This window comes from Typopeltis vanoorti, chromosome 3 (assembly GCF_054136105.1).
Source record: "Typopeltis vanoorti isolate ZY-2024b chromosome 3, IOZ_Tvanoo_1.0, whole genome shotgun sequence".
NCBI lineage: Eukaryota > Metazoa > Arthropoda > Arachnida > Uropygi > Thelyphonidae > Typopeltis > Typopeltis vanoorti.
In genome coordinates, this window is record NC_143551.1 from 69,752,041 (window position 1) to 69,776,649 (window position 24,609).

The 24,609-nt window shown below is 35.7% G+C and overlaps 1 protein-coding gene across 4 annotated transcripts in view; it reads right to left on the minus strand.

Moving 5' to 3' along the window:
- Mi-2 (chromodomain-helicase-DNA-binding protein Mi-2 homolog) overlaps positions 1–24,609 on the minus strand; it is a 692,327-nt gene that overhangs the window by 162,259 nt on the left and 505,459 nt on the right. For all 4 annotated transcript variants that reach the window (XM_090390662.1, XM_090390660.1, XM_090390659.1 and 1 more), the window contains 3 exons: positions 22,430–22,661; positions 16,828–16,869; positions 16,509–16,603 (listed from right to left, as the gene is read on the minus strand). In XM_090390662.1, the coding sequence (XP_090246788.1) occupies positions 16,509–16,603; positions 16,828–16,869; positions 22,430–22,661 (369 nt within the window). The remainder of the gene's footprint in view (positions 1–16,508; positions 16,604–16,827; positions 16,870–22,429; positions 22,662–24,609) is intronic.

A 24,609-nucleotide genomic window follows, 5' to 3' on the forward strand; every position in this document is an offset into this window, starting at 1 on the left:
AAATGTGCACAAATTCACATGGAGAGAAGAGGCAAGGAATAAAAAAAGTCTAATTGACTATGTTATTGTTGATAGTGACGATTTTTGCCTGGTGCAGGACACCAGAGTGTACAGAGGATTTGAAATTGGAAGTGATCACTATTTGGTCTTGAGCAGGATAAAACCGAATTTCATATTGAAAAGAATAACATGTAAGAAACTTTTAAGGCGAATAAAAGATGAGCAGCTCTCAGATGTGAACTGTAGACTAAAATACACAAAGATTATTGAAGAAAAAATTAAAGAGTTTGAGAACAGGAACCATACCTTGGAGATTCAGTGACAAGCCTTGAAGAAAACTCTGATTGATTCAGCTAGAGAAGCATGTGGTGAAGTTGTCTGCAAGGATAGAAAAATTAGAACTCCATAGTTGACACAGGAAGTTAAAGAGGCAGTGAAGGAAAAGAAGAAAGCATATCAAACGTTCCTGGCAAATACGTCAGCGTGTGCTCTTAGAGAATACAGAGACAAATGTAAGAAAGCTAAACACTGTGTAAAACTAGCTAAACAAAAGTCATGGGAGGACTTTGGCAAGAATATAGAAAATAAATATCAAGAAGGTGGCAAAATATTCTGAAGGTTGTTGAAGAAACTTAGGAATGGAGGAAAGAGTGCTGTAAAAGGAGTTAGAGATGATAAAGGTGACATGAAAACAGGAGAAAAAGATATCCTTGAAGTATGGAGTAATTACTTTGAAAAACTGCTAAATGAAACCAGCAGTGATGACAGCACAGTGATAAAAAACACTGACCAGGCATGCAATCAGGAATACATATCCATACTTGAAGAAAAAGCCATCAAAGGCTTGAAATGTGGAAAGGCAGCAGGAGTAGATGATATACGACCAGAATTGCTAAAGTATGGTGATATAAGACTTACAGTGGCTGCACTGCATAGTTCAGAAAGTCTGGACAGAGGGACGAAATCCCAATGATTTTAGTAGAGCTCTCATAGTACCCATATATAAAAAGGGAAATAAAACTGAACGTGAGAATTACAGAGGTATTTCCCTACTGAGTGTTCCTGGTAAGATCTATGCAAGTATACTTGAGAAACGGTTGAGAAGAATTGTGGAAGAAAAGCTTGGTGAAGAACAAGCTGGATTCAGGCCAAATAGAGGCTGTCAGGATCAGATCTTCACTTTACGACAAATAGTCGAGAAAGCATGGGATATAACAAAGATCTGTATTTAAGTTTTGTCGATTTGGAAAAGGCATATGACAAGGTGCCAAGAGAGAAGCTATTCAATACGCTGCAGTTATATGGTGTCAATGGGGCATTATATCAAGCAATACTTAGTCTTTATTTGAGTTGTAAGTCAGCAGTTAGAATTGAAGGAAGTACAGGAAGATGGTTTTAATGTTAAATCTGGTGTGAGCCAAGGATGTACATTATCCCCTCTGTTATTCATTATCTATATGGATCACATTATGAAGGAAAGTGGTATTAAACATGATATCAAAATTGGAGATGTTAATGTCAGCTCTTTGCTTTATGCAGATGATGTTATACTTCTAAATAAATCCGCTACAAGTCTGCAAGATTCTCTGACTAAATTGAATAGCTGTTGTAATAGATATGGTATGAAGGTCAGCAATAAAAAGACAAAGACAATGACAATAGGCAGAATCATTGAAAATGTCAACTGTGTTGTGAATGGAGAACCTGTGGAACAAGTAAACATTTTAGCTACTTAGGCACGATTTTTACTGAAGATGGTAAATTAAATATAGAAATAGACAACAGAATCAGCAAAGCTGGTATGGTGGGAAGTCAATTGAATAAATTCATATGGAATAAGAGAGAAATTAGTCGGAACACTAAATTAGCTGTATACAAGACAGTGTTCAAACCAGTTTTAACTTATGGATCTGAGAGCTGGGTCAGAAGTAAAACACTTGACCAAAGACTAGAGACCGCAGATATGAGAGTCCTGAGAAAGATTAGAGGCGTGAACAGATGGCATCAATGGCAATATCATATTAAAAATGAGGATATTAGGAAAGAACTTGACATTGTCAGCATCCAGGAATGCATTAGCAGAGCTAATCTGAGTGGTATGGTCACTTAAATAGAATGGGAGAGGAAAGATTAGCAAAACAAGTGTTCTCTGCCAGGTTGGCAGAAAAACGACCCAGAGGAAGACCAAGATATAGGTGGATTGATACGGTACAAAGTGCCTTAGACGATAGAAATATAAGATCTGATAATGTTGGAGTCTTGACAAGTAACAGACTGATTTGGAGGAAAATTGTAGATACGAAGTTAGTAATGATGTAATTTTTGCATGTAGTACTGTCATATCCTGTACACCCCTTGATGGTACATGGCAGGAATTTGACGATGATGATGATGATGTTATTGTATTAATCATAACTATTATTTTTCAGGAAAGATTATACAGGTAAGCTTGCCTTCTTACTTTTAGATCGTTCTACCTACCTCCCTATAGACTATGATTCTCCCAGTACACAGATCAGAACACTCTATAGGCTCCTTAAAAAGGGCACCTGTTGGCCCGTGGAAGTCAAAAAAAAAAAAAAAAAACTGTATACTCAGACTCCACCAGATATGTGGACTATAAAAATGTGCCATTACATCCTACATTGTATGGTACTGATTCACTCATATATCTTGATACAATAGAAGATATGTGCCATCAACAATTTACTAACATTGAATTGACAGCCATTTTCACATGTCCACAATTCCAGCTGATTCAAATCATTGTACAAGTACTGCATATCAGCCACATTCCTGATTATCCTGGCATCATCAGCAAGAAACTACTGATGTCATTTATGTAACCGAATAACAATGAACAAGGACTTATCCCTATGGTACAATTATAGAATCCTGTGGTATTGGTGACCTTAAATCTCGCAGACTTACATCCCTCATATACACTTTTCTGATATCTCTGTCAGCCTCATACATGCTAATATTTTATAATACAATTCCATATTCTCTAATTTATGCAACAGTCTTCCATGCTGTATCGTGTCAAAACCTTCGCAAAGTCTAAAAGTACCATAGTGTATCCATTCATCTTGTCTAACTCAATGATAACATTATTATCAAATGCAAACAAGATGCTGAAAATTGACCTTCTCTTAATAGACCCATGCTGTTTGTTAAAAAGTATACATTCTCTGTCAATCCAATTCTGTATATGAGCTCTTATTATTCCAAAATCTTCAACCATACCAGAGATACCGATAAATTGGTAATTGGACACATCAGACTTTGCATCACTCTTGTGCAATGGGATTATCATACATTCTTTTATATTCATCATACAATCTTCCCTGTTCTGAGGTTCAAATTATATAACCTGGTCAAAGAAACAGTCATGTCAGATAAACATGTCTGATATCCTCAGTCCCATTGCCGAATTCTTATTCAGCTTGTGCAACAGCTATAATACTTCTTTTCATCCAATGAAGAGGTAGCAGTAAGTTCCATGTTGCATACACCAAGTTGGTAACTTTTAACAAAACAGGCACTCAATTAGCTGAACAAATCTCTTCTGCATCTGTCACATGTATACCATCTACATTCAACAGTTATTCTTTCATACTCATTCTTTCTTTTACTTGCAGCATAATGACAGAATTCTTTTTGGTTGTCTTTAGCTTGTGGAACCATTTTCCTTTCATACTGAAATTTAGTTTTCCACAGTTGTAACTATTCTGGCCAATATCATCCTTAAGCACACAGTATTCCCTCCACATAATCTTTTTCTTATGAATCTCTTGCTTAATAAGATTACACATCCATTTCACTCCTACCCTATTTATTCTTCAAACTCTGGGGAAACATTCTGATATTGCATTATTTAAGTATTTTTAAAATGTTTCCCATGCTCTGCCGATAACCTTCCAATAAACCAAACAATGCCATGGGGCAGAACCTAGTAAACTACTCAGCTGATCATAATTTCCTGCTTTGCAGTTTAGCATATAACCTTTTCTGAATGGAATATCAATAAACTTAGCTATTTTCCAAGTCAGTATAGCACAATCACTGTTACCAATTGGAGGCAGAATAGTCACATCCTTAACTAACCCCCCCTCCTCTAACATTCTTGATGTTGTGCTCCTTCTGTCACATGCTACTTGAGGAAGTTGTCCAGTAATAGTTCAATAAATTTGGTTTAATTCTACAATTTATTCTACTGATAGCAATAGGTGGTACATAAACAGAAAATGAAATTGAAAAAACCAAAATACAGGCAGCCCTCGGTTTACGACTCGCTTCCATTCCTGAAAAAATGGGCATAAACTGAACCCAATTTTAATGGGAGGTACAAAGTTATGTTCTGCATAGTCAAAAAATATGTACATGAAATATGTGTAACATTATTATATTTAAAGTTTTGATAATACATACATATATATTTGTTAAAATAAAATTATTAATAACAAAAAAAAACAAAATTATATACAAAAAATATGAAACTTCGAAAAGATATTACATATTAAAATGTTGAAGTTCCTGGTTTTGGATCACCTGCATTTTTTTTGAAAAAAGAATACAGTGTCAACTGCCTAGATTTTCTTTTTCTTTCTTTAAGGAGTTCAGTGTAAGGTTGAATAGATGCGATTACACTCCTTTTTACATTCGCACTCTGTTTCCAATCATGGTCCATTTCACAGAGTTCATCAGTGAATGTCTCTATGCTTGCAAGGATATGCTGTAAATCGGCCGTTTTTATATCTCTCCAAGGACCTTCTTCGATTTCTTTCTCCTCCTTCAGATGTTGACTTAATTGTTCAGCTAATTCTTTTAAGTCTTCATTGGAAAGCGTAACAAAAGCGCAAGTCTATCTTTTGAGCTTTAAAACCTGGGGCGGAACATTCTTCACAAGAAATGAAGGTGTGTGATGGCAATTTTTTCCAGTAGAGCCCAGTCTCATCAACATCAAAAATGAGATCAGGAGGATAACTTGTTCCTTGTTCTACACAGTCTTGAAATTCTTTAGGAAAAGCGGCCGCTACCACAACATCTGCACTTGCCGTCTCACCACATAATTTGACACTATGGCACTTACTTCGAGACTTAAATCTCATGAACCAACCTTTACTTCCTAAAAATGTTTCTTTGCCTCCATCTGTCTTTTTAAGATCCTCAAAAATTATTTTTGCTTTCTCAGTTATAACAGCCTGCATCAGAGGAATGTTTTTCATTCAAGTCATTCACCCATAATGATAATAATTTTTCCATTTTTTCATGAAGTTTACCCCTGCTATAAATTACATGTTTTGCATTTAGTGCTGCTGTAGTTGTTGCGCAGACTGTTTTATTCTATCTGCATTTTTCATAATTGTAATAGTGGTCGATGGAGGTGAGTTCATACTTCTACAGACATTAGCACTTGCCTACCCATCTTCCATTCTTCGAATCACCTCCATCTTCTTTTCAAGTGTGATTGATTTCCGCGCCTTCTTAACACCAAGTTCTGCTAACTTTTCTGCACTTCTTTTATCAGACATGGTATGTAATTACGTACTTTATCAATTTAAATACATATGTATGTATGTAAAAAAAATTAAATAGAACAATTAGATAGATTCAACAGCAAAACTAGATTTGATACACATACGTCATAGTAGCTCGGTAAACACTCAAACACTAAAATGCCTTCCAGCATCGTTTCTCAGTCAGACCACACTACAGTAAGAAAGCACATGCAGGCATCCAGCATTATTGTGAATCGCCGTAAACCGAGGGTTGCCTGTATTAGTATCATAACAGGCTATGAACAAAATAATAAATGCTGAGGTGGATATAGTAGAGATGTTAAATGATCAACCCAGAAAGGTATTTCATCCTCATGAAAGTAACAACATGCAGAATTTGAGGGCAGTGGGGGAGGGAGGTGGAGCCACTGATGGCGCACGAGTAGGAGGTATGAGAAACCGAGTAAACTTGGCATTCAATAAAAATATAGGACTTGACAGTGTATATCACCAAGTGAGTTGAGGAAGTTAACAATAGCACTGATGTACTGCTTTCACTTGAGTCTTAGAATGTCCCAAGTTCCAAGGCTATGAAAACAGGGCAAAATTATTCAACTTCATTAAGGGGGTAATAATACTAAGGCTTCGAATCATAGGCCAATCTGTTTGTCTGGAGTTATGGTCAAGGTCTTAGAAAAGATAGATAGGACAAACATTCAAAACCAGGTTGATGACAACAGCAATATTATCTTTGATGGCCAGTCTGGGTTTGCTAAAGGAAGATGGTATTTTTAGCAGTCTACTAATTATAAAAAGGTGAAAGATGCATACACAGACTAAAGCCTTTGATAGATTGCAACATGACAAGCTGGTAAATGAATTGGTAGAAATGGGTGGAGAGCAAATTAGTGCACCAGATTGTAGACTGGCTTAGGTATCAGCAAGTTGTGCACAGGAAAGTGATATTCCAGAAGAGAAAAGTCACTAGTGGTGTGCCACAAGGATATGCATTGGTGCCATTATGTCATTACTGTTTAATTGGTATCATCATCATCAAATTCCTGCCATGTACCCTCAACGGGTGTACAGGATATGATAGTACTACATGAAAAAAATTGCATCATTACTAACTTCCTATCTACAATTTTCCTCCAAATCAGTCTGTTACTTGTCAAGGCTTCAACATTATCAGATCTTATATTTCTATCATCTAAGGCACTTTGTACCGTATCAATCCACCTATATCTTGGTCTTCCTCTGGGTCGTTTTCTTGCCAACCTGGCAGAGAACACTTGTTTTGCTAATCTTTCCTCGCCCATTCTGTTTAAGTGACCATACCACCTGAGATTAGCTCTGCTAACACATTCTTGGATGTTGACAACGTCAAGTTCTTTCCTAATATCCTCGTTTTTAATATGATATTGCCATTGATGCCATCTGTTCACGCCTATAATCTTTCTCAGGACTCTCATATCTGCAGTCTCTAGTCTTTGGTCAAGTGTTTTACTTCTGACCCAGCTCTCAGGTTGCATAAGTTAAATCTGGTTTGAACACCGTCTTGTATATAGCTAATTTAGTGTTCCGACTAATTTCTCTCTTATTCCATATGAATTTATTCAATTGACTTCCTACCATACCAGCTTTGCTGATTCTGTTGTCTATTTCTATATTTAATTTACCATCTATACTATAAATCGTGCCTAAGTAGCTGAAATGTTTTACTTGTTCCACAGGTTCTCCATTCACAACACAGTTGACATTTTCAATGATTCTGCCTATTTTCATTGTCTTTGTCTTTTTATTGCTGACCTTCATGCCATATCTATTACTACAGCTATTCAATTTAGTCAGAGAATCTTGCAGACTTGTAGCGGATTTATTTAGAAGTATAACATCAACCGCATAAAGCAAAGAGCTGACATTAACATCTCCAATTTTGATATCATGTTTAATACACTTTCCTTCATGTTGAAAGTTTATTTTTCACTTGGTTAGAGTATAATAAAATTAGTTTAATCCTTTATCCAAGTGTGAGCAAACAAAGTTTGCGCCTGAAGTATCTTCAGGACTAGGGTAAGGTGATACCACACCAGGGCAACTCGTTGCAAAGGTGGAGAAAGCTACCAACACTCCTATCTCAGTATCTCCTATAATGCAAAACAGGCGCAAACTTTGTTTGCTCACACTTGGATAAAGGATTAAACTAATTTTATTATACTCTAACCAAGTGAAAAATAAACTTTCAACAACCTTCTCTAAATCCAGAGTAATTTATTAAAAAAGGGTGGCACACCATTTGGCAACTCCTATAGGTAGAGATGACCTGCGAATGCTTCTGCCTGGTATTTCCACTAGGGCCTGGCTCCCACTGAAGAGACCTCAATAAAGGTCGAAACTAGTCTGGGTAGTGGCCCTTCCCTTAATGCATAACATTACACATATCCGCAAGGAGATGTGTTTTGCATTATAGGAGATACTGAGATAGGAGTGTTGGTAGCTTTCTCCACCTTTGCAACGAGTTGCCCTGGTGTGGTATCACCTTACCCTAGTCCTGAAGATACTTCAGGCGCAAACTTTGTTTGCTCACACTTGGATAAAGGATTAAACTAATTTTATTATACTTTCCTTCATAATGTGATCCATATAGATAATGAATAACAGAGGGGATAATGTACATCCTTGTCTCACACCAGATTTAACATTAAAACATCTTCCTGTACTTCCTTCAATTCTAACTGCTGACTTACAACTCAAATAAAGACTAAGTATTGCTTGATATAATGCCCCATTGACACCATATAACTGTAGCGTATTGAATAGCTTCTCTCTTGGCTCCTTGTCATATGCCTTTTCCAAATTGACAAAACTTAAATACAGATCTCTGTTATATTCCCATGCTTTCTCGACTATTTGTCGTAAAGTGAAAATCTGATCCTGACAGCCTCTATTTGCCCTGAATCCAGCTTGTTCTTCACCAAGCTTTTCTTCCACAATTCTGCTCAACTGTTTTTCAAGTATACTTGCATATATCTTACCAGGAACCCTCAGTAATGAAATGCCTATGTAATTCTCACTTTCAGTTTTATTTCCCTTTTTATATATGGGTACTATGAGAGCTCTACTCCAATCATCGGGAATTCGTCCCTCTGTCCAGGCTTTCTGAACTATGCACTGCAGCCACTTTAAGACTTTTATACCTCTATACTTCATCATTTCTGGCTGAATATCATCTACTCCTGCTGCCTTTCCACATTTGAGGCCTTTGATGGCTTTTTCTACTTGAAGTATGGATATGTATTCCTGACTGTATGCCTGTTGAGTGTTTTTTTACCACTGTGCTATCACTGCTTGTTTCATTTAGCAATATTTTGAAGCAATTACTCCATACTTCAAGGATATCTTTTTCTCCGGTTTTCATGTCACCTTTATCATCTCTAACTCCTTTTACAGCACTCTTTCCTCCATTCCTAAGCTTCTTCAACAACCTCCAGAATATTTTGCAACCTTCTTGATATTTATTTTCTATATTCTTGTCAAAGTCCTCCCATGACTTTTGTTTAGCTAATTTTACACAGTGTTTAGCATTTTTGCATTTGTCTCTGTATTCTGTAAGAGAACAAGCTGACTTATTTGACAGGAACTTTTGATATGCTTTCTTCTTTTTCTTCACTGCCTCTTTAACTTCCTGTGTCCACCAGGGAGTTCTGATTTTTTTATCCTTGCAGACAAACTCACCACATGCCTCTCTAGCAGAATCAATCAATGTTTCCTTCAGAGTTTGCCACTGAATCTCCAAGGTTTGATTCCTTTTCTCAAACTCTTTCCTTTTTTCTTCAATAATCTTTGTGTATTTTAGTCTACAATTCACATTTGAGAGCTGCTCAACTTTTATTTGTTTCAAAACTTTCTTATACGTACTTCTTTTCAAATTCAATTTTATCCTGCTCAAGACTAAATGGTGATCACTTCCAATTTCAAATCCTCTGTACACTCTGGTGTCCTGCACCAGGGAGAAAACATCACTATCAACAATAACATAGTCAATGAGACTTTTCTTATTCCTTGCCTCTTCTCTCCATGTGAATTTGTGCACATTTTTATGTTGGAGACATGGTGTTAGTAATAACCAGTCCTTGTCCTGAGCAGAAATCCAACAGATATTTGCCATTATTATTAGCTTTGCTCTTTTCTCCAAATTTTCCCAAAATATTTTTGTATGTCTCACAATCATTTCCTACTCTGCTATTTAGATCCCCAACAAAGACCAACTTTTCCTTTTTCATTGTGTCAGTTGCTTTTTCTAAAGCCTCAAAAAATTCCTCCACTTCTACCTTAGTAGAGCCTTCTGTGGGATCATAGGCACAAATAAGTCTCATTGTCCAGTTCCTCATTCTCATATTTGCCCACATTACTCTACTTGAGACTGACTGCCATTCAAGAAGATTAGTCTCGTATTTTGTGTTGAATACTATGGCTACTCCTTCTTTTCCTTGATTGTCATTGCCTGAATATAACATTTTGTATTTATTGGTCAGAAAGATCTCACCAGTTTTGTCTTTTTTGTTTCAGTCACTCCTATTATGTCGATCTGGTACTTATCTAATTCCTCAGCTAGCTCCATTTCTTTGCCATTCAGGCTTCTTATGTACCGATCTTTAACTCTGGTGATGTTGAGTTGGGGTTTGTTTTCAGATTTGTTCCAGTAGGTGACTTTTCGCTGTTCGCCCTAGTTCCCTGGCGAAAACAACGAGGGCCTTGTTTAACTGGGCGACACCCCAGCCGGCATGAAATTTTGTCATGTCGTACCATCATTTTTTATTTTGGTTTAACCAATAAGAATACAATTTGGTCGGCTAAATCCTAAATTGCCAGCCCATCCTCGTTCGTTCAGTATCCAGGTAGATACCCAACAGGGTGCACCACGAGAAGGTGAGGAGATTGGACATTAGGTCAGAAGCCCTAGTTGGTTCTCTGCATTCCTTTAAAGGCTATGTGGAGGTCTCCTCTCAGTTATACAGCTTTGACCTTTAAGCACCTCTGTTTAATTGGCATGTAAATGATATTGGAAATGGCTTGCATGGTGATATAGAATTGTTTGCAGATTATGCAAAGTTGCCAAGAGGAGTAGAACGCAAACACACAGGACAAAAAAAATTATGGAATGCAAGCTTTATTTCTTAATATGGAGTCATATCGCTACCTGGTTTAATTACAGCTTGGATATTTTTTTTACATGCTGTCAATATGACTTATTATCACATGTGTATCAAGTTTATTCTGCTGCATGTTTAAAAGATCCCTTAATTCCACCAATTTTGCAGGTCATTGATGTTTTTTGTTTACAGCCCTTTTTAACACATCCCAGATTTTTACAATAACATTCAGATTGGGTAAATTGGCAGGCCAATTGAGATGTGGAATGTCTTTCTCATGTTTTGCAAACCAATGATAACAATTCACAGTAGATCTTGAAACTCAGGATCTGCTATATGTCCTTCTTGTTCCAAAAACTCGATAAATGGCAATACTTCATTTAAAAATGTCAGGGAATACGTGGATTTCATGTGATTGGACACCTCAATAAATGGGCCAACTCCAGTGTTTAAAATACAGCTCTAAAACATGACACTGCCACCTCCTTTTTGCACAGCTCTTTGGACACATTTGGGGTTAAATGCTTCTCCAGCCTTCTGCATGACCCTGGAGTAGCTATCATTGGAATACAAGCAGAATCTGGATTCGCCAGACTATATTATTCATCTCCACTAGTCAGTGGTCCAGTGATGATGTTATTTTGCTCAAGCTAGGCGATTTTTTTTTCTGGACAGTTACTTTTAGATGTATCTGCGCAACAGGACTAATAATGCCTAACCTTTTTCTAACCCAACCTAACCCAATTCTTTTTTTAGCGTTCATTCCAAAACTGGTTTACTGGGTCCAACATTGTACCGTTGAAGCCGTTTTTGACGAGTCTGGAAATGTTCAGCTGTTGCTAGTCATTCCAAATGGCTGCGATCCCAATTTGTCATCAGAGAGCTTCTACCACAATTGCTCCACCTACAGATAGCTTTCATACTTCTTCCACTGTAAACAGACACAATTGACTGTGGATTCAGACACTCCAACAAACTTTGTCACCGCTTGCAAGGAATGTCCATGTTCTTGGCCAAAAAACAATGGTACCCTTTTGCCGCTTGGTAATGTCATTTTTATGACCCATGGTTGAACCTGTAAAAGGGAATATATATAATGCTATACATGTATTAAACACACACCTCAGACATCCACAATCATGTTTCAACAGTTTTACTCTGCCATTCAGTAATTTTTTGTCTAGTGTGTTTATATTGTAACTTTGCAAGAGGACTTGAATAGACTAGGTAAATGAGTGAGGATAACAGTTCAATGTAGCACAGATGAGATGAAGAGTATAAAATTGGGACCTGAAATTTCAGGGGCAATTTGCTAAAATTGGGAGGACAGTTTAGCATATTATGGCAGTGATGCAGATAACACTGACATGTAGGAGCAAAGATGTTCTGATTTCATTGTATAAGGTTTTGATCATACCTCATATGGGTTATTGTACACATATTTGGTCGCCTGGTTTTCAAAAGGATGAAGAGAAGTTGGAAAGGGTTCAAAGATGATTAACTAAGGTAGTCACTGGTCTTTGGAATGTTGAGTATGAGAACAGCTTGAGGGAATGAAAGGGGGGGGAAGAGGGATGACCGAGACATGTAAGTTGGTAAGGGATTATTATCAGATTAATGTGGATCAGATTTTGCATACAATGGGTGGGAACAAGAGTCCATCCCTGGAAGTAGTATAAGAAGGAGGGTATGAACAAGGGGTTAAGGATAAGTTTTTTGCAAAGAGAGTGGCGAGTCATTGGAATGCATTGCCTGAAAGTGTGGTGGGTGTGGAAACAGAGAATGCATTCAGGTCAAGGTATGATGAGCTGCACGTGTGTGTGTGTGAGAGATAGCATTCTGTGACGAGTCCTTTGATTCAATGGAGGTCTAATAATAATAATACTCATGAGATTTTCCTGCTACCAAATTAATGTTTGGATACAATAAAGAGCCAAGAGGCTATTTTTTTCCATATTCGTATTCGGCTTTGAAATAATGAGGGATTTATTATCCCCTCAACTTAATTTACGTCGCCGAAAAAAATAGCCTCCTGGCTCTTTATTGTAGTAATAATATATGAGTATACCTTTGTGGCAATTCGTATAGTAAAGCATGTAAGTTCGGTTCACTTAAACCTTGGTATTATTCAGGTCTACCTACTCACTGATGAGACCTCAATAAAGGCCGAAACCGGTTTGGGTAGTGACCTTCCCTCATAATGTAAAACAGTAATAATCTCCTAGGAGCTGCGTTTTACATTATGAGAAAATATTAAGGACAGTGATCGAAACTTGCTCCACCTTTGCTCCAAGTTTCCCCAGTACTACCAGGTGTTGACTTGCGCTTGGACTCGCCGGAAGTTCTTCGGCATGAAACTCTTAGATTTCGATCTTCGAGTTTCGTATTCGGCTTTGAAATAATGAGGGATTTATTACCCCCTTAACTTAATGTTTGGATAATTAAAGTCACCAATGATGTTTACTTGTTTTGCACTCATCGTGTTTATTTGCTAATGCAATTCATCATCATTAGCAACTGATCTACTAGATCTATTAACAACACCCCACTATGTATTTGATCTTGTTAACTTCCATCACAAGTCAGATGACCAAAGTCACTGTCACATGAAAACCATTACAAGTACTGCAGGTATAGCTTTCTCCCCTATTGGACTCAAATCACCTAGTACCATTAGCATCCTCCCTCCTCTCCTATCCTGCCCATTCTTCTTAAAAATGCTGTACCAAGATTTGTGCAGAAATTTGTTCACTTGCTTTATATTCAACTCAATACCAGTTAGTAATTCTACTTCTGATTGCCAGTTCTCACTAATGCTTACAATCTGAGAGCTCAACGCATTCATCAAGGCAACAAACTCTACCCATTTCCAATACTCCTGACATTTGCGTTGTACAGACATAAATTACCTACATACCTTTTTTTTTGTATACTTACTTCTACAGTCTGCTTGACACAGTATGTAAACTTGCAGATCTCTATTCTTATCTAATGCTTTGCTTATTCTGACATCCTTGAACTTGCTTAATAAGCCCGAAGCAGACAAACACAATAGTCTTCACAATCATTTCCATTATAATGCACATTGCTTTTATTTATAGTTACATAACATGGTTGCTCTTACACTGAGATTCTCACCATTTTTCCCATCATAATCAAGTTTCCCTAACTCTCTGTGTTAGGTCTCATACCAATTAATAATTTTTCCAGACTCCTGATACCAAATGCATTCAAGCAGAGGCTGTCCCCCCTCTTATAAAAATCCAATCTTCCCTTTACACATCCAAATACTCACAACCATTCTTTCTACACAGCGTATGGAGGTATAAAAGTTTTACAGGCTACACTGCATAATTCAGAAGGCCAGGTCAGAGGGTCAAATTCCAGATGACTGGAGCGAGAGCTCTCATAGAATCCATCTATAAAAAGGGAAATAAAACTGAATGTGAGAATTGCAAAGGAATTTCCTTACTGATTGTTCCAGGTAAGATTCTCAGGCTAAGAAAAACTGTGGAAGGGAAACCTGGAGAAGTGCAAGCTGGTTGGCCAAATAGATCCGATTTTCATGAGAGAGAGAAATCATGAGAACATAGCGAAGAATGACACACTCACAGTCTAGGTGGATTGATACAGTCAGGTGTGATTAGAAGATCAAAATATAAGATCTGCTGTGGTCCTGAGAGGCAACAAGCTAATGTGGAGGATAATTGTTGATATAGTTAGTAATGAAGTAAACTTTTTGTGTAGTGCTATCATAAAATTCTGAACACTCCCTTCCCCCTTAGAGTACATATCAAGAATTTGATAAAGAGGATGAGGATATGCAATTTTCATAAAACCAGGAGGTTGAAATCTAAGAAACATTTAAAGAGGATTATTTCCCATATCAGGAATCCAGCCATCCTTCTCAAAAATGATCAAAGAGATGATCTCGTATTTTTAAGTATTTTTGAGAATAATTCTCAAAATTTATATTCTGAGAATTCAGAATAAATCAATAAATTTTAAGTACATTTCCTAAAGCAAGTAAGAACATACTAGATTCTTACTTGTTTTCTTGTTTTGGAATGATCCTACATAGCTCAATTGGAACTGATGATGCCCTTGAACTGGAAATACACTGAATCCTGTCCAGGATGTAATGAACCTTTATCAGGGATTTTCAACTGAAAGTGGGTTAGCCAGTCTCATCATATAGGCACCCCCCCCCCCCCCAACAAGAAATTCAAGTTTTTCATTCTGTAAAACAAGCAAACTGGTAAGAAGAAGAAGAACATGCACAATTTACAGACATAGCAGATAATGTAGATTGGCCTGACTGCCCTATCATAAGCAGTACGTAGGCTATAAAAAGCCAAGTTATCTGGACTTCACGGGCCACTGAGTCTAACATGAAATGGAAGATGGATGGATTGTGCAGAAGTCTACAAGTTATTCTAGAACTCCAGCTGGACGGATTTTATTTACAAATTTGGTATGTAAAATCCTTACAAAAATTTGTTATCATTCTAATTTATACTTCAAATGAACCATTTCTAAGTGTACATCCTAAATCCCAAAGTTTAATAAAACTTGAGATTTAGGATGTACCAAATAGGATCATCTTTATCAGTAAAATTATTTGAATTTGAAAGAATTTTGGAATTCTATTAAAATTTATCAGTGTTTCAATTTTAGTTTCAACACATTTGCTGTAGCAAAAATGAGCAGAATATAATTATATTTCTAGAGTAGATAAACTAAACATGAGTACACCTGTCATAAATGCATTTTTGGCATACTAATCAATTTTTTTTATACAAAATAATTATTATTACAAAAGACTGCCAGGAACTAATTGAAGGAGGCCACAGATCACCACCTGCACTCATCACCTCCAAAGTCAAACCAGAATATAATTATATTTCTAGAGTACATAAACTAAACGTGAGTACATCTGTCATAAATGCATTTTTGGCATACTAATCAATTTTTTTTTATACAAAAGACTGCCAGGAACTAATTGAAGGAGGCCACTCATCACCTCCAAAGTCAAGCCATTCCAATTGCACACTGCTCAAATTAGAGAAAAATTCAGCTCTCACCCATTTCTTAACTGCATTCATTCTCAACATTCATGGATGTCCTCTTATCCTCCATAAAATGAAAAATTCCACAATCCTTTCAGAAGTCTGTTGTAAGTCTATCATATTACCCCTTTCTCTCTCTTGTTTGCTAGTGTCTGCAGCCCACAAATTCTCAAACTCTCCTCAGTATCATCTTTAACAGTCTCCATTACACACACACTCTCTCTCTCTCTCTCTTTACCATAGCAGAAGATCACCTCAAAAACCTGGAGAACAATCTCACACAACAGTCCAAATAAGGATACATCAAAGCATTGTAAAGAAGCAAAATGACTTTCTTATCCTTATATGACAATGTTTGTTTCATCATTGCAATTATCATCTGAACTTCAACTTTCTAGTTACTAAAGTTACCTAGGTCTGGTTAATTTCTTCTAGCATAATCTCACCAATATAAGCTACTGGATATCTCATCACATCCAAGGTATATAATTTTACATCACTAACATTTTCATATGTCCACAAGTAGTGCATATCAGTTGTATTTCTGAATACCCTATGCATCACACATTTTTTTTTTTTTTTTTTTGCTATAACTGGACATGGTTACTGGCAAATTTTATAATAGACTGCAATCATGTACTCACTTTTTTTTTATACGATGAGTTTTTTTTTTAAGACTTATCCATAAAGAGAGAGAAAAAAAAACATGACATACAAAGATGCAAAAAAACTATACATAGTAAAACAAACAATATAATTCTAACAAGTGAATGGAAATTAAATACCTCAATATTTCCACCAACACGAGCAAGAAGAGGAGGAAGAGGTTTATCTTTGTCATTCTGTGATGACCTATTTTTTCTTCCCCTTGAACTTTTTTCTAACAATAAAAAAAAAATAAAAAATAAAAAAAAAAAAAAAAAAAAAATATATATATATATATATATATATTACAATATGCACTACATCATATTATGTCAGCAATACATATACTGTATTTTTGATTAAGCTGGTAATTTGTTATAAAGGCATTTTTAATAATATTTCAAAACTAAGTTAGATAAAGTAATTAAAATTCACAGTACAATCTAATTATATGCATACCTTCATTCTTTTCTTCAAAATCATCATCATCTTCATTATCATCTATTCATTAAGAAAAAAAAAAGTAAAGCAATTGAAATGTTTTTTTTTTTTTAAATCTAAAACTTTCTTTTATAGTTATGCTAATATATAGATTTGACATAATTTTAACAAACATTGAATACAGAAATATTTTACAACTAACATCTTGATATATGATATAATGGAATGCCCTGATAATTGATATAATGAATGTTTAAATTATGATCTCCTTACTATTCTTGAATGGGAAGGGAACTTAAATGCTACGAAAGCACAGTCCATATATTGTTGTGTAGGCTTCTGCAGACAGACATTCTATTTATTTTATTATTTATTTTTGTACTGGTATTACTCCACAAGTAAGAACCAGATGGGAGACAATACTTTTTTTTAATGACTACTCTACTAGCTTTGTGAAAATCCTTGTTTTTCACATCATAAAGAGAAATATGAGGGTGGTGTGAAAAGTTCTTGGCCTCACAATGAAAAAACGGATTTATAATTTCAAGATTACTTTTATATTTCAACATTAAGATTAATGTTGAATCCCTTAAGATTAATACATTTAGTCCAACAATGCTCCGGCACCATTATCCCAACCCTGTAGCAGACTTTTAGTAAAATCTGCAAAATACCCCTCTACAGCTGCAATCACCTCTTGATTCGAAGAAAAACGCTGACCAGCAAGGAAGAGTTTTAGTTTTGGGAAGAGATAGAAGTCAGAGGGAGCCAAATCTGGGGAATAGGGTGGATGTTCCAACAATTCATAGTGCAGATTCCTTAATTTTCCCATTGCCAAAAAAACTTTGTACGCAGGTGCATTGTCCTGATGAAAGATGATTTTTTCCTTCTGCAAACCGGGTCTTTTCTCACGAATTTTTTCGTCTAGTCTGGTTAAAAGATAGGAATAATATTCTTAAGTATAAGTATAGGAATAATAAAGTGCACGATATGGTATTCTCGAATACCATATCGTGCACTCGATCAATGATTTCTGGTGTTGTTACATTTTTTTGGAAGTCCTTCACATGGATCATCTTCAAGGCTGGTATGGCCACGTTTAAACTCGGCAGCCCATTTCATAATTGGCAAAAATGAAGGAGGAGAGTGTCCATAAACTTTTATGAACTTCGAATGAATTTCTTTTGCCGGTAAACCTTCTTTTACAAAAATTTTATAACTGCATGATACTCAATTTTATCCATTTCAATGGATACAGACAACACTTTTGCTTCAGAAAGCTGTATAAAACAAACTACCCGATAGAATGACTTGAAATTTCACATGGATGCTTACGACAGATGTACTAATAAGTAAGTGAAACAATGCAATTCTAATGGACAAAAGATCTGAAATCCTATTTAGGTCCCCCTCTAATGTTGTTATTATAAAAAGAAAACCTTTAAAGCTATGTGGGAGTTGGGATTAAGATATCTGATGTTAGTGAAGACAATCTGAAAGTTTTTTTTCCTAAAGAATTTTGAGATTTTGTTGCATTTTTGGTGTGTGGGTGCACGCGCACACGCATGCATGTATGGTTGTGTGTGTGTGTGTGTGTGTGTGTGTGTGTGTGTGTGTGTGTGTGTGTGTATGTGTGTGTGTGTGTGTGTGTGTATATATATATATATACTATATATAGTTTTGAATCTGTGTGGTGTGAAGATCCTGATGGGAGACTTTAATTATAGGAATATAGAATGGAAAGAGGAGATAGTGTATAGGAACAAGGAGAGCGAGTTTGTGGACTTTCTGAGCAATAAATATCTTAAGCAACTTGTAACTGAAGCAATTAGAAGCTTTAATGTTTTGGATTTGGTGAAACTTCACAAGATGTAGTTGTTAATGAGGTGTTGACAATGCCGCCAGTTGGTGAGAATGATAATGAGGTACTTATTTGTGAAGTGATCAAACAAGAAAAGGTTACTGCCAAAAATAAATACACGTGAAAGTATAAAGCAGGTAATTATAGGAAGCTCTGTAGTCAGTTAGCATCATTGGTACATTGGGTAGATGAGCTGAGCAGAAAAGATATTGACAATGAATGGAAACTCACAAGGCAGTATCTGACAAAAGCAATGTATAACTGCATACCAAGGGTTAAACGAGTAAATAGAGTAGGAGTGAAATGGATGAACAGTGAAATCAAGCAAGCTGTGCTGAAAAATAAAATGTTCTGGAGGAAGTACAAGAAAGTTAGTGGTGATATGATCCATGAGTGTAAAGCGCAGGCTAGATAAGTGACGAGCATGGTAAAGAAAGAAAGAAAAGGTGCACTATGACAGGAGATTGGCTGGTCAGGCCAAGGTTAACTCAAGGGAATTTTTCTGCTACATGGCAAGCAAGAGGAAGAATAATTATGGCAGATCAACATTCGTGTCACACGAATGTATGTCATGCAGCTTCAGAGGATATACTAGAATTATTGAATGGGCAATTTATTAGCATATATCATACTGGTGTAAAGAATGCCATGCAATATATAGAAGAGAGGAAAGTATTAGGAGAATTGGAAGTGAAAGAAACTGAGGTGTCTCAGGTGTTGGTTGGTTAGATGTGAATAAAGCTGTAGGAATGGATGATATATCACCATGTATATTTAAGAAATGTGTACCACAGTTGGCTATACCCTGACTTGATTATTTAATGAAAGTTTTGTAGTGGGTAGGGTTCCTAAGGAGTGGAAAGAAGGCAAAATGGTACCACTCCACAAGCATGGTTCTAAGACAGAAGTCTCCAACTATAGGCCAGTCTGTATAACTGCATTTGTGGTCAAGGTGTTGGAGAGATTGGTAAGGAATAAAATACAGGATTGGGTTGATGGACATAGAATTCTTTGTGGTGATCAGCATGGATTTGTAAAGGGTAGGTCCTATTTCAGTAATTTACTTGCATTTTATGAGAAGGTGACAAGCGTGTTAGATAAGGAAGAATCATATACAGTGATATTCTTAGAACTTTGCAAAAGCATCTGATAGATTACCAAATGATAATTTGGTAATCTATCAGGGAATGGGAATAGATAGTATATTGGTTAGATGGATCAGAGATTGGCTCTCTGAACGATACCAGAGGTGTCTAAAAAAAGAGGGTAACCGGTGGTGTTCCCCAGGGTTCTGTTCTTGAGCCCCTGCTGTTTAACTTGTTCATAAAAGATATATTATATGGACTGACTGGGGGATCTTCAGTTGTTTGCTGATGATGCAGAGTTGGAAAGAATTATAAGTAGCACTGCTGATCTTGGACAAAAGAGGGGGATTGTAGTTTTAATATCAATGTGTTGATATTAAAACTACAATCCCAAGTAGTTTTAATATTTCTGCAATTGCTATAAATATAAATTCTATGATTTCTGCACTCCAAAAAACTACTTTTTTGGAGTGCAGAAATATAAGGCTGTGTACTATATTGATGATGCCGTACTGCAGGAAGTAGGTGAGATTAGAGATCTGGGAGTGATGGTTGACAGTAGACTGAAGTTTAGAGGACATATTGCTAGTGTTGTAGCACATCATAGTAGCACTATGATGTGCTACTAAGATAAGAAGTACTCTAACATGTAGGGATAAGAAAGGGGTTGTACCACTGTATAAGACACTGGTCAGACCACACTTGAACTATTGTGCAGGTGAAAACCAGGTGACTATCTAGTCACCTGGTTTTCAATGTGATGTAGAGACATGGAGAGAGGTCCAGAGGTGAGTTACTAAGACAATATTGGAACTTTGGAATGGGCTATGGAGAGAGCTTGAAGAAATGTGGATTGCAGGGTTTGGTGGATAGGAGTAAGTGAGGTGATATGATAGAGACATTTATGTTTGTGAGCAGATTTAATCAGATTAATCCAGGCAGGATTATAAAAAGAGTAGAAGATAAGAGGGGAAGAACTAGAAGTCATCCTTTGAAATTATGTAAAAGTATGATGAAGAGGAGTGTGAGAAGTAGATTTTTTGCATGGAGAATTGTCAATGAATAGAATGCCTAGAATGTGTTGTTAATGCAAGAAGTGTTAAGGATTTTAAGATTCTATATGATAAATATGTTGTCAGTTGAATGAACCTTCCATGATGAGTCTGTCGACTCCATAGAGGGTGTATGAAACAAGCTGCACTACAATCTATCTACATGGTATGCTACAGTTACATTGATTGGTCAACCATTAAAACTGTTGTACTGATGTTAAATCCTGACCTCTAATTGGGGGGGGGGGGATACCTTACCATCAACGCTAGAGTCCTGTTATTATTATTATCTATTTGGTTAACAAAATAAATTAAGCTAGAGAGCAACATGTTCACACAGAGTTACTCATCTAAGTATAGATATGAATTAAAACAAAGCAGTATGGATGGTGGCCAATAACTAAAATAATTGCTTAGAGTCCTAAGTCAAGGTTTGCTAGAAAACTAACTTGAAGAGTACTAAATGGGCTGAATGTGCTATCCAAATTCTTGGGATTTTTATGCCAATTGGGGGGGAGGGGAGATCCTTAGAGGAGCTGAATATGCTTTTTAATTTTATAGGTGATTTGATAATGGCATTAAGATTATAATTACGTAGAATTCTGTTTATTTTTTTCTGATAACCCTTTAATGTATGGGATTTAATATAGATATATGTTATCTATATTAAATGTATTTTTTTTTATGAAGTTTTATGAAGAACTTGATTGATAGTATTTTTACTATAGCCATTATTTATAAATGTATTGCTAATCATTTGTAATTATTGTTTAAGAGTTCCAGGCTGGGTGACTTGACATTGTTAGAATTCAGGAATGCATAAGCAGAACTAATCTAACTGATGGAAGACCAAGATCTAGGTGGACTGATGGAGTTAGAAATAAAGTGCATTTTAGAAGACCGAAATATGACATCTGACAATACAGGAGTCCTGACTAATTCCAAGGAGAATAGTCAGTAGGAAGTTGTTAATAATGTAAACTTTCGTGTTGAATTATCATAGTGTTGTGCACCCCTCGAGGGTTCATATCAGGTTGATGATAATGATAAGAATTTAAATGTAGTTAAGACTTATGGATTTTTGGCTTTTAATGTGAGATCAAGAATATCGTTAAATAACGAATACATACATTTCTGTGGTTTAGCATTTCTAGAATTGAGACCACATGTTTCGTAAGTCTGAATTATTTTATTAAACTTGTTGTTGTTATTATTATTATCTGAGACCTCCATGGAGTCTCAAGGGCTCATTGAGGGAAGCTTTAAATCACCCAAATCATGTAGTCTCAATATCAGAAGTTTTCTACAATCTTTGAATATTATTTAGATGTGTAATGAACAGCAGCATATATAGGGAAGGTAGCTTAAAGTGAACATAAACTGCCCATTTGGTTTGTTGAAATAATGTGTATTTAAATATATTTTCGCCAAAACATACATTCCATCCACTTTAAGATCATACACGTGGGTGGTCTGAAATGTTCTCAGCCTAACAATGAAAAAACGAATTTATAATTTCCAAATTATTTTTATTTTTCAACATAATCTCCCTTAAGACTAATACATCTGTATTAGTCTTAAAAAAAGTCATATGCTTCAAAAATAAATAAATAAATAAATACCTGATGGAACTGAGAAATCTGAATTATAGTCTGAAAGATTGTCTTGCCAAGTAGAATCATCTTGCGGTCCCATGGCATCATTATAATTAACCTGTTTACGAACACGTTTTCCCTTTCCTAGGGTTCTTGCCATATCTTCTTGTTGTTGTTCATAATGATGTCTTAGTAACTTTTCCCAATAAGCTGGATCAGCAGATTCTACTTCTTGCTTCAGTATTTCTGTTTCAGGTTCCTTAAATAAAGAATAAATTATAATGTTTTTTGGCAGCCAATACAAAAAAATAAATAAATAAATAAAAAACAAAAATAATAATAATATACTTCTGTATTACCAATCCATCACCATTTCTCAGTTAAAATTGATATTTACTAACAAGGCTGTGCTACCAGGATAGTGATGATTACACATTGAGTTAGAAGCCTTATTTAGGTTTTCTGTTTCTTATAAGATCAAATTTTGAAATTGATAGTCCTTCAATTCAGCTTTAAATTAAGGGATGAAGCTATATAACTGGCAGCAAGAACTCCACACAGCATATAAGAAATACAGAGAACTAACTGAATTCTGACCTAATGCACAATCATCACTCTCCTATTGTATGGAATCACCATACAATATTGTCTTCTCACTCTTTTTTGCTCATCAATGCTCTCCTTACTCTCCCTCCCCCCTCTCCTTTCTTACTCTTCTTTCCTGCCACTTGCCAAATATTCTCCAGCTATTCCAGTTCATACTTTGCCCATATTATCTTTCTTCTAGATCACAGTTTTATCATTTTTACTTTGCTCATCTTTATTTACTTATTCCTCTCTTCGTTATTTTCAACACCTGAATGGATTTCTGTGCCATTTTTCATAAACATTCACCATATCACTGTTTCACTTTAGAAGTGAACACTTCAGGCATTCATTTTTGTAACAATTTTTGCCAGACTCTCACATTTCATTTTCACCCACTAACCACTCATTTTTCATAGCAAATACAATGTATATAAATAATGCATCTCGCAACGTCTCTCTCTCTCATATTGAATTCCCTGAACAAATAACATCTTGAGCACCTTTGTTCTGTAATGCTTTGGTCCCACTGAATTGCAAACATCTGATTAACAGAAGTTACCTTTTGCCCATTTTGACTTATTCAGCTGAGACATGGAGACCAACAAGAACAACAAACAAACAAACAGAGACATAGGTAGAATACAAGAAATAAAAATGAAAGTTTTAAGGTCAGTGTTAGCAAAAACAACGAAAGATTGAATAAGAAATACTTGAGAACTCTTGCTTCAATTGATTTCAACATATAATGAAAACGAATTTAGAAAGAATGCCCAGAAGAATGTATGAAATGAAATAATTTGATGGGAAGAGGCCAAGAGGTAGACGATGGAAAAGGTGGAGAGACCAGATATGAGAAGATCTAGAAAAAATAAAACCTGAGCTTGAATAGTGTACACCAAGGAAGAATTTGGAAGATAAAAAGAAATGGAGACATTTGATCCACCTAACTAACGGTTTCTGTTGAAACTGTTGGGTCAGGTGGATCAAATGAAAACGGCTCAAACACTACACACTGAATTAAAACTATATTATAAACTAAATCTGACACAGATGACACAATAGTTCTAATTAAAATCAAATTTATCTTGTATAACATTTTATAGAAACATGTTATGACAACCATCTTCTATACACCACCTAGCTGATGGAGTTCTTCATAAAACATTATGAACAATCTGTAGATAGTATGGGAGAAGGTTGTCATATGTTTATGTTAACTATATATGCATATAGTTGAGTCAACAGTACACATCTGAGACACGTTCAACTTTGATTAAAAAAAAAAAAAAACTTTTTATCCCATTTCTCTATATCCTACTTAACATTAGGTATTAGTTCAATTATCATAATGACATAAGTGACGAGTCCCTTCTTTTGTTTGTTTCCTCTTTCTCGTGAATTTCATTGAGCACCCCACTCATTGGAGGCCTAAAAGCGACTTGAGAAAAGTTTATCTCTAGAAGCACATTTTCCAGATTACGTAAAAATAAATAAATTAAAAATAGAAATAATTTTTTTTTTTAAATTTAAGAAAATCAAATGAATCAAAGAATTTAAAAAATGATATATATAATATTGTTAATAGCCTTGGTTAACTCTTCTTGGTGAAGAACAAGCTG